Here is an 11,654-nt window from a genome sequence, read left to right as displayed (position 1 = left end):
AGGAGTGATGTGGGGCTCAATCCCATAACGCCGGGATCACGCCCTGAGCCGAAGGCAGACGCTTAACCGCTATGCCACCCAGGTGCCCCTGGAGCATACAACTCTTGATCTTGGGGTTGTAGGTTCAAGCCCCATGTTGGATATGGAGATTGCTTAAAAATCTTTAAAAAATTCCAGTTCACTGTGAATATGATAAATAATGGACATTAGTGCAATTCACACTTTTCTTTCTTTTTTTTTTTTTTAAGTAGGCTCAGGAGCCCTGCATGGGGCTTGAACTCATAACCCCGAGATCAAAACCTGAACTGAGATCAAGGGTTGAATGCTTAACTGACTGAGCCACCCAGGCACCCCAATTCACATTATTTTTAAATCAGGAAAGAAATTATCTTGGAAAATTTGTTTTCAACTGGTAAAAAAAAGTGAGAGGACTAGTTTTAAAAAGTACCTACAGTTCAAAACAATCATCAAACCTTTTAAAAAGAGGGTGCCTGGCTGGCTCCATTTGGTAGAGCATGCGATTTTGATCTTTGATCCCATGTGTGATATAGAATTTACTTAAAATTTAAAGTAATATTACATGTTAACTAACTGGAATTTAAATAATAAAACTTATTTAAAAACCTTTTACAAAGAGAAGGTATTTCTGTGTGAAAAACTAAGTTTTCATCTTTTGATATTTGCACTGTATTTTGTGTTTGGCACATTTGCGTTTAAAAGGTAAAACAGTAAACTCTGATTTTCTTATGTGTTCCAGAATGGATTGTCTCCGTTGCACATGGCCACACAAGGGGATCACTTGAACTGCGTCCAGCTTCTCCTCCAGCATAACGTGCCCGTGGACGACGTCACCAATGACTACCTGACTGCCCTGCACGTGGCTGCCCACTGTGGCCATTACAAAGTCGCCAAGGTTCTCCTGGACAAGAAAGCGAACCCCAATGCCAAAGCCCTGGTGAGTGGCTCAGCCAACAGCTCCAGCCTGTGTTGTCTTGCTGATAACGTGCGACCTTCCTCATGAGAAGGGTTACTTTGAGGAGGTAAAAATTGAAGGTCTAGTTAAATAAAGTGTACGTCCTATCAACTTTTTCAAATAGCCTTTAAAGAAACAACCTATTTCTGATGTGAACAAGGCTGATGGGGCTAAATCATTAACCTCTTCGTGGTCACACTGGTGAGTCTCTTACTTATAAACAAGACCCGAAGATGGTGGAAGTATAAAAAAGACTGAGGTGGTCACACTTCTCTTACTGAGGGTAAACTTATAATTGTGTGAAATAAAATTTTCTTCTGAGATCTGAAAACATGAGGCAAAGTGGTCAAAAAACTTTTGCTTACACATCAGCGGTCTAGGAATTTGTGAGCTGAAATTTTTTGTTATGTTTACAGGTAAGCTAACATATAGCCTGTCATCTCCTTTTCCTACTGATAAAAATGAAAATTTGGGTCTGATGTGTAGTCTTAACTCCCAAAGTGATCTGTTATTTTAACCCCTACCTGTATTATTGTTTGATTTTCTTGACAAGATGGTGTTTTTGTCTTTGGAAGAATAAATCATCCCAATTTGGTAAGCTGTTTAAATTTAGTTCACAATAAGCACCCATGTTTAGGGGGAAAAAATCAGTCACCAGATGTTAAGGAAAACATGTGAGTTGACTAGCAATTTTGAGGTAAAGGCTGTCATCTGATCAACTGATTTAGGAAGGGTCGCTGTTCCTTTCCAACTGGTTTTGTCTTCCTGTCCGAAAGGATCCCCAGTGCCTCTGCTGCTCTGGGGGCAGGAACCATGAGGACTAAGGAGCACCCTGACCCCAGCCTGTCGTCATCACTCTAAAAGCTTCTACCACAGCGGCATTTCAAGGGCTGTTGACCTGCCCAGTCTATCAAACATATCTTTGAATTCTGAGAAGGGAGGAAAAGAAATTAGCAATCATGACTCACTTTTCCATACAAGAAAAAAAAAACAGCCTTAAAACAGGGTGTGGGCATTCACTCTCATTTTCCTCTGACTGAAGATTTCACAACATGTGGAGGTTGTAGCCAGTCATCCTGGGATGGACTATGGCCAGGTAAATGGTCTCAGAATGGCTACGGAACCATCTGTGGTGACTTTGACGCAAGCTTTTATGGTGGACCCTGATACTTTATAGTTCTCTATGGCGACTGAAAAACGCTCCGTGGTCTCAATTATCAGGCAGTACGATTTGGAAGGTAATTTGTTAAAAAGCAGACTCCTTTATTAGATTAAATATTAAACCATATGATCCAAATCACGTTAGATTTTTTCCTGCTTCCCTGGAGTAAGCACCTGTTTGAACCTTAAAACGGGAAGGGATGAAAACGTTCTAGAACCAGTCTTGTAGTTGTCCTAAAATGCAGCAGAGAATACTAAATGGCACTGGCAGAGTTTTGGCTGTGAGGACAAATGTTTGGGCCCAGCTGTTTTTAGTCTGTATTTGAAATGAGATGGAGGAGGGAGGAACATATTATTTGGAAGAGTGAATTCCAAAATAAAATAATCTAAAAAAAATGCATGACCACTTTGCCTCAGCTACCCAGATGCTGTGACAAAAATTCACTTCCTATTCATGATCACCAGAGTACCGTGGATTTCTAGGAGCAGCTAGACTACCTACGCTTCCAGAAAAGAATCTGCATTCTGTTTAACCCCTCCTTGTTTCATCTACTTCCAAATCCTTACAGAACATCATTTTGCAAACATTTGACCACACTCAGAGGAATTGGATTTTATTTCAATGGAATGCACTGATGTACTTCTGTGTCTTTGTCCCTTTCAGAATGGCTTTACTCCTCTTCATATTGCCTGCAAGAAGAATCGAATTAAAGTAATGGAACTCCTCCTGAAACACGGTGCATCCATCCAAGCCGTAACTGAGGTGAGGGGAGTAGGATTTCTAGGGTTCTCCAGGTCACGAGGGTATACCTTCGCAGCTGGAGTCCAGAGCTATCCTCAACGAACAGCTCAAGTTTTGCTGTGTGTGTGATTGCCACTGATTACTTTCTGAACCCTTCATCCAAGGGGCTGCAAGTCCAGAGAAGAGCAGACAGGCGTGTGGGGGGATGAGTGCAAACACATCATCCAAAACACACACTTCATGCTCAGGGGTGAGTGGCACCATCGCTGAAAGAGTAATTTACATGAAATCCTATGATGCAATGCTTCTGGGGGGGGCCGATTTTGCCCCCCCCCCGCCCAGGGGGCACCTCACAACATCTGGAGGTATTTTCAGTTGTGACAGCCAGATGGTGCTACTTGTGTCCAGTGTCTAGAGGCCAGATGCTACTAAATATTTTATAGCATATAGGCCAGCCTTCTACGACAAAGAATTATCTGGTGCAAAATGTCACATGTGCCAAGGTTGAGAAACTCTGTATATCACCACCTCTGGGTGTTTGTAAACTGAACATTTCTCTTTTCAAAATTCAGAATTAATGAAACACAGAGTTGCTGAAGTTAATAAAGGACTAGCTCTAGGTTTCTTTGTACAAATTGACATGGAACTCAGAGGAACGTTCCACCAGGACCAATGCTGAGCCCGCAATACAGCAAACCAAGCTTGGCATCCAGCCCTCCAGACTCTCCATCCCTACCCCACGCCCAGCACTCTGGTCTCCATAGATGCCAGCCGTGGCATTTCCCGAGACTGGACACCCTTTCATTCACTTCCCTATCTCTGCGCCCTCCGTGGGTCACCCCCTCTTTGCTCGGCTATTCCTCCACACCCTCCAGGTCGGGGTCGGGGGCCACCTTCTCCAGGAAATCCTTCACCTCCTGGCCTGGTGTAGGAGCTCCTCCTCAGAGCACCATTTCCTGCACCTGTTTCCATCAGAGCACTTATGACCTAGCTGCTCACCTGCCCCCAGGAAGTCCAGGCTCCATTAGCGCAGGCTGAGTCCTACTGGTCTGTACATGCCGGCAACACAGGGTAGGTCGCTGAGTAATGGTTTGTTGAATGCACCAATAAAGACTGTAGTGTTGGAAGCAAATATAAAATTTGAAATCTAGCCTAGTGACTGTTGCTTTGCCTCAGTTTCTTACCTGCGAATGAAGTATTTGCCTTGATTTGTAACACAATTTTAAAATTATTAAATGGCTGAAAATATGAATACTGATTTGCTCTTTCATCACTCTTATGGCTTTATTATGGCACTTGTGATTTTAAAAAGCTTATTCTCAGTGCACAGCAACTGTTTTTAAAGGTCAGCATGGGCTCTGAAATAAAATTTTTTTGACTGATGTTTGAATAAATATCCAGAGATGTCAGCCACTGAGAAGGGGCTGCTGCCAGCCCTGAACTCCCTCAGAGCTTTCAAAAGGCGGGGCAGACCAAGATGAGGGTTTGGCCCTGCCTGTGTTCTAATGACTCCCCCTGCTGATGGAAAAAAAGTGCCACGTGACAGCACAGTTCTCTTCCCCAGTTTCCTCAGTTCCCACTATTTAAAGGCAGGGCAACCAGAATTCTTTCTTTTCTGCCTTTTACCTCACTTTTATTAGGCAGAATTCCTTTCACATATTTTTTTGACATTTCTCAAATTTCTATTGAGATTGGTATCTCCTCACTCTCTTAAAAAAAATTAGCTTTTTCTAGACATATTAAATATTTTTCCCAAATGATGATGTTCGTGTTGCAAGTGGAATGAAATTCTAAAAAATTACAAATGGCGTCATTTCACATAAAAAGCAGAAGTGTGTGTGTGGGATTTGATGCAAACATAACATTTAAAGTCTAGTCTAGTGACCATTGTATTATTTGCCTTAATCATGTCGCCTTAATTTATAATATTCATAAAATCAAAAAATTAAATGATTAAAACTATTAATGCTGATTTGCCCATTTATTAGAAGGTTGGCATTAAGTACCATGCTCTTTCGTGTATAATATAATCAGTTGATTCTTAGTGCATGGGAATCATTTTTATTTTTATTTATTTATTTTTAAAGATTTTATTTATTTATTTGACAGAGATAGAGACAGCCAGCGAGAGAGGGAACACAAGCAGGGGGAGTGGGAGAGGAAGAAGCAGGCTCATAGCGGAGGAGCCTGATGTGGGGCTCGATCCCATAACGCCGGGATCACGCCCTGAGCCGAAGGCAGACGCTCAACCACTGTGCCACCCAGGCGCCCCAGGAATCATTTTTAAAGGCCAAAATAGGATCTGAAATATAACTCAACTTTTTACTAATATGTATGTGATCACATGCACACACATCCCCCCCAATAGTTATATGGATATAGAAGGTTTGGTAGCAAAGGGAAAAAAACTTCAAGTCATTTTTCTCTAAGTTTTTCTCATTGCTCTTTATAAAATATATGAAATATTTCTTCCTTGGTGGGCATGACATAGGTCTTTCATAATCACTGAGCCTGCTGGAAGGAAATAATGATCACGTTCTGATACGTTTATCTTATGGAGTCTGTGCCCATCATAGGCAATGTCCTGATGTCTTCTGATCTGATCACTCAAGTGGTTATGTTAAGGTGGGTGGGTGGATGAAGGGCAGACAGGGAGGCAGGCAGACAAAACCTTTTTATGGTGAGATCACAGACCAACATTTCCCTCTTTTCTTCCTAGTCGGGCCTTACCCCAATCCATGTTGCTGCCTTCATGGGACATGTAAATATCGTATCACAACTCATGCATCACGGAGCCTCGCCAAACACCACCAATGTGGTAAGTATCCCTTCAAGAAAGAAGGTCCAATTATGAGTATTTAAGACACTGTGTAAATAAGATTGCTCTTATTTACTTGTTTTTTATTACAATTAAATTAATTACTATTTACTGTGACTGCTTAAAAGGACAGAATTTGAGAATACCTGTGGCTTCCTTTACTTCAAAGGCAAGATCCATTCAATTGCTAGCTGGTTACAGATTGTTAGGACTTATGAGTCAATGTGCATTAACCTTATAGTTACGTTACTATTGGCTATTATGTTCTAAAAAATAGCTTTTGTGGAGGGAGAGAATTTTTTTCCTTTTTTTCTTTTTTTTTTTTTTTACAATAGAATCATTTAGGAAGTGTTTCATGTTGAGACACTTCAAATTATCATTGTAATTTCAAGTAAATTCAGAGTAATTTTTCTCTTTAGTGTGCTTGACCATGTTATAGCAAACCCATGGTTATAGCAAATCCAAGTTCATAGATTATTGGATGATACTGTTTTTCCACACTGATCATTGCTCTGCAGAACTATGAGACTCATTTCAGAGTAAGTATCAGAGAAGTGATTTCTCACCCTAGATCTACACGTGGCATTTGACTTTATTTTACAGAACTTTAAGTTTGACATAATAGTGTTACTAGCATAACAGACCACAAGCCTCAGAACCCTAGTTGGACTCATGAGCACCAAAGCAGTAAAAATCAAATAAACCACACTGTGGCACAGAAAGAGCCAGCCCTAAGGTCCTGCACACTCCCCCTGATGGTGGGCCTCCAGTAAGGCGCTCTGTCTTCTGGCCCCCAAATCAGTACATCCACAAGATAGCAACAGACCAGTATCTCAGCTGACAGGTAATCTTTTCTGTTATTAATGCCAGAGAGAGAACATTTCCCTTCATCAAGAAAACCCTGGATAATATGGCAAACTCTATCCCCAATGCCTTTGCTGTAAACACAGTAACAAGTTACATGTGAAATGTGTCTTTGTATATCCTGCCAGGGAGGTGGATATCCTGTAAAGCAAGGCTTGATTTATAAAAGGAATTTGTAGGTGGGTATCAGTGGTGTGAGAGTATATATTTGATTTCTATGACTATTTGTTTCTGTCTATCCGTGGTTTTTGTATTTTCATTTTTTATTAAATAAATGAATAAAGAATCTGAATTCAATTCTATTTGGTGAAAGTGGGGGAATGGTCAGGGTGGAGGAGTCCAGTGACAAAGAAAATGGCCCCGTGGGATAATGTCCAAAGACTAGGACACTGGTGTGCTGAGATAAAGCAGAGAATGCAAGCCAACCGCTCCCAGCCCAGTCTGGCTCTCAGGGGTGCCTGTGTTGCCCTTGCAGATTTGGGTTTTTGTTTTGTTCTGGGTGCAATTCTGATTTTGTGGTCCAGGCTTAAGAAGTATACGCAAATATCCAAACTGCCACTGCTTTTGAAAAACAGGAAGGCGTGGCCTTTGCCAGGGCGGGCACCCTGCACAGCTACCCAAGCCATCTGCATGTCAGACAGCAGCGGCCCCCCTTGGGCGAGGTGTGGGGCTCTCTCGTGGGGCACTCCCCAGCTGCCCTCCTTCACTCATTTCCTCTCCTCCTTGGCTGTGGTAAGCATTCACCTCTCAAGCCCTGAGGAGGCCACACGGAGCAACACTTCTGTTACTGCCAGAGACTGACTGGGCTGCCCAGTGTTACACCAGTCCTTCCATCATGAATCAGGTGGATGTGAACTTCTTGAGTATTTAATTGCCTGTCTTTCCTCATTTTCAATAAGGAAGTGCTTGGGATTGTTTTTTACCTTAAAAAAAAAAAAAGCCCTCCATTCTAAGCTTTATGCAAATAAAATATTGAGAGCTGCAGCTAATTACCTTTGGCTCCTGTTCCCCAGAGAGGAGAAACCGCACTGCACATGGCGGCTCGGTCTGGCCAAGCCGAAGTCGTGAGGTATCTGGTGCAAGACGGAGCTCAGGTGGAAGCTAAAGCCAAGGTACGTGCAACGTACGAAAGCGTGTGCTGTTGAGGAAAAAACCCTTGATTTTATTATAACCTTTAAACACATGCATGCTCTCTTCCAGGAATACTTTTATAAAGTAGTGACAAAAGTCTCTGTCCATGTGATATTGTAAAAAAAGATCCCAACACATTTGTCCTTTCAATTATTTTACAAAATTAAATGGAACAAGAACTTTGTGCCAGAAAGAACTCTGTGTCCTTGGCATATTGTTAGGCCCTAGCAGATTTGGAACCAAACGGAGACTCGGTCCAGAGTTCTTCACACTCTGTAGAGAAGGGCTTGGGCTCAAAGCTTCTAGAGCAAGCACAGTTCGGAAGCATGATTCAACTCTTTTGGTTGACTTCTATGTCACTTGTCACCGTCATAAAAGGAAAAGGGAAGTGTTTACTTTTTCTTCACAAGCTGTGAAGCCCTAAACCCTGAGACTCGAATCGGAATGGCTTCAGGGATTAGCCTTTCCGTAGGAGAAGGTCAAGGTTGAGTTTGAGTGCTTCGTTGTCTGCCTGGTATTTAACTTCCAGAAGAAACCCACTTACCTATCACTGTTGAGATGAGTAGTTGGTCTGGTCATCAAAATGGCAATTCAGGTCAGGAATCGTAAATAAATACATAAATGCCTTAGCCGCTTAATTTAACCTTCATATATAAATGTACATTTATTTGCCATTTATTTGCATGGTCTGAAGTTTCTAGTTTCAGCCTAAGTAGAGAGAAAACCAAGACATGTATGAAGCAGTTTGTATACAGAATATTTCTAGACTTTTATAATATTCCCCCAATGTATTTAGCCGTCTCACCCATATCTAATTTGACCACAGTTGTTTTCTATTAACTTCTACCAATGCTCTCCAAAGCTTTCAACTTAGTATTCTTAGGGAAAAATGAAGCCTTCCCTTTCATACTCATATTTTCCCTGCTAACATATTGTGTGATTGTATAATTAATTAGTGTAAATATAGCACAAAGTAGTAAAGTAACTAGTACAAACATACTAGTGTGGGAACAAACACACCTAGATCTTTGTAAGCACCAAGTCTGCAGATGAGCACAAAGGTTGTGACATTCTGAGCAGAGACACACCCTTTGAGTGTCCAGTGTACTGTGGTGCCAGTTGGTGGATTTCACAGAGGATCTCGAGACCTTTTCTGGAAAGGGCCTGAGAGTAAATATTTTAGGCTTTGCCAGATGCACCATCTCTGTCGCAGCTGCTCAGCTCTCACGTTCTGGAGCAAAAGGCAGCCATAGGCAATACTACATAAGCAGATGGGCATGCCTGTGTTCCAAATAAAACTTTATTTACAAACATAGGGGGCAACTGGATTTGGCCCCTGGATTGTAGTTTTCTCACCCCTGATCTAAAGAGATGGGTTCAATCCGCTTAATCAGTAAAGTGCAATGGAAAGAAAGGCTGTACTCTACCATGGATTACAGGAAACCTGACATTTTCTGAGTGTTGTTGGTTCCATATCAAGCATCATGTCTAAGGAGTGGTTTCCCCCACAAGCTGAAATGGAGGACAGAACTTACAGTGATTATTTCATTGAGCAGGCAGTAGGTATCATGATGAGGAGCCTGACTTCCTCAGCCAGACCGCCTGGGTTTGAATCTTGACGGGCCACTTCCTAGTTTTGTAATGTTGGGCAAGTTAATTAACATCTCTGTGGCACATTTCTTTTCCTAGTTTCTTCATATGGAAACTGAGAATACTGATAGTTGCTAGTGATAAGATTGGTGTAATGATGAGTGAATGAATGTGGTGGAGGACTGAGCCCAGAGCCTGGGACACGTAGGCGCTTAGCAAATGTGCGGTGGCCGCGGCGGTGGTAGGAAGAGAATTATGGGAGATCTTTCTGTGGCAATTATCTTTTTCTGGTTTCAGTATTCTCCCTGTGGCTCCCCCAATTCCTCTTATACTTCCTACGTAGACTCTCGTGCTTTGGCCTTGACTCTCATCCTACTTCCCCTTTCAGAGCCATCTCCTGTGCTCCAGCCTCTTCTCTCTAGCTTCCCTACAGGAAGTACTTACCTGAACTTTTTCCCATTCAAGTGTGGGATTTCCCTTTGGATGGTCACCACAGGGCATCGTTGGGCAAACTAGGAAAAGATGCCTCTCTCCCTTGGGGATAAGACCCTAAGGATGCAAGATCTAGTGCCTCATGCCTGGGGGTGAATTGTAATAATGGGCCCTTCTTCTCGAGGCAGATCCAGCCCATGTCAGGATGTACCATTTGACAAGCAAAGGGTGGGCTGGGTTTCAGCCCTCTTGGGTGGGAGCCCTTGTGCAGGTCTACCTGTACAACCCTATGCTCCCCACCCCGCCCCCTGTGCTTTTGACTATGACAAGGTGACACCAATAAAGTAATTAATTCCATATGAGGGCCTAATGGCTGGCGGAGGTATAATACCCTTCTCAGTTATTTGAGTTTCATTAGGATTCATTCCCTTAGCTCCCAAAGAAGGAACCATTGGAGGTTAGAATTCCGGTAAAGTATGGCAAGTGGCAGTGGGGATAATTTATAGACAGAAGTGCCTTTCACACTTTTCATACTAATAGGTTCCTTGAAAGGTATTTAAGGGGCTTATATCCACCATCTCCACCTTTCTGAACATTAAAGAAAAAGATAACTGAGCTGGTTTTTAGCTTTGAATCAAAGAAGTGAAGGTAGCCTCTGAGCCCAAGCAAAGTTTGCTGAATGTTTCCCAGTGTCACCGTTGTTTGCTCAGCTCATCAGCCTGGTATTGCTCCTTTGCCATTTAGGATGACCAAACCCCACTGCACATTTCTGCCCGCCTGGGGAAGGCAGACATAGTACAACAGCTATTGCAGCAAGGAGCATCTCCAAATGCAGCCACGACTTCTGGGTACACCCCACTCCACCTGTCGGCCCGAGAGGGACATGAAGATGTAGCCGCGTTCCTTTTGGATCATGGCGCGTCTCTATCTATAACAACAAAGGTATGAAAGTGAGTCCTGCAATCCCACTGTGTCCCCCCAAATCCATCCTCCTTACAACTGAGGCCAAGTATGCAAACCACGTACAAATCAGGAGGTGGATTTTTCTTGGGTTACTTTTGTTTGTTGTTATTCTTTTGTTGCTCTTGTCTTGTATGATGAATGGTATGATTTTTTAAATCTCAGCTCTGATGTCTTAGAGCAATAACCCTACCACTCAGTTGCTCTGCGGGTGTAGGTTGCAAAATCTAGAGCTCACTTTGTGGTGATGCTCTGTAAACCTAGTAAGTGTGGTAGATGAATCGGCCTATGGCACGTCTTCGAAAGCTAGAAATGGGTGTTTCACTCTCATATTTGGATGCAGAGAAGTGTCATCAATACCCAAGACGATTGCAGTAATTGGAAGTACGTAGAAAACTGTTTGAATAAATGATGACTGCCTCCAGCTCTTCCCCTTGTGATTCTTCAGGCTCTTTGGTAGAGTTGAGATGCAGAGCTCCTGGATCTCATTTCATATGTGGAACAGAGTAATGGGTGATGAGGTTTCCAGTGCCCTAGCCCTTCCACCATGCCGGCTGCCCACTGGCTCTAGTCGGCTTTCGTCTCATGAGGTCAAATGTGCTGGTGTCCCTCCAGTCACTGACTCATGCTGGGGACCCTCATCACAGTGCATGCTGACTGACTGGTGCATCCCCAGATCCTTGTGGGAGTGGGTGGCAAGAGAGAGCAGCCCAACTCTCAGTACCCAACTCTTGCGGATGTATGGGGCTGGAACCATGCGTGCTTATTCAGTTCACCTGTGGTAGCCAAGATGAGAGAATCTCTGACTCCTGCTCCTGAGGACTGGAGCATACCTAAAGATAAATTGTATACACGCAGAATTGGAGAAGATGATGCAGAAGGCTCCAGTCTGGTGATGTGAGATCATAGGAGGTCCAGACTTGTCCTGGATTTTCCCAAGCCTGCCAAATCCAAATTGGGCCTGGGACCCAGGAACCTATTCT

At 43.0% G+C, this 11,654-nt stretch overlaps 1 protein-coding gene across 18 annotated transcripts in view; it reads left to right on the top strand.

The window, feature by feature from the left end:
• ANK3 (ankyrin 3) overlaps positions 1–11,654 on the top strand; it is a 657,955-nt gene that overhangs the window by 501,169 nt on the left and 145,132 nt on the right. For all 18 annotated transcript variants that reach the window (XM_034662548.1, XM_034662550.1, XM_034662547.1 and 15 more), the window contains 5 exons: positions 758–955; positions 2,799–2,897; positions 5,596–5,694; positions 7,572–7,670; positions 10,456–10,653. In XM_034662548.1, the coding sequence (XP_034518439.1) occupies positions 758–955; positions 2,799–2,897; positions 5,596–5,694; positions 7,572–7,670; positions 10,456–10,653 (693 nt within the window). The remainder of the gene's footprint in view (positions 1–757; positions 956–2,798; positions 2,898–5,595; positions 5,695–7,571; positions 7,671–10,455; positions 10,654–11,654) is intronic.

This window comes from Ailuropoda melanoleuca, chromosome 6 (assembly GCF_002007445.2).
Source record: "Ailuropoda melanoleuca isolate Jingjing chromosome 6, ASM200744v2, whole genome shotgun sequence".
NCBI classification, from domain to species: domain Eukaryota; kingdom Metazoa; phylum Chordata; class Mammalia; order Carnivora; family Ursidae; genus Ailuropoda; species Ailuropoda melanoleuca.
Note: the sequence above shows the minus strand (reverse complement) of the source record. Positions and strands in the feature narration are given on the sequence as shown.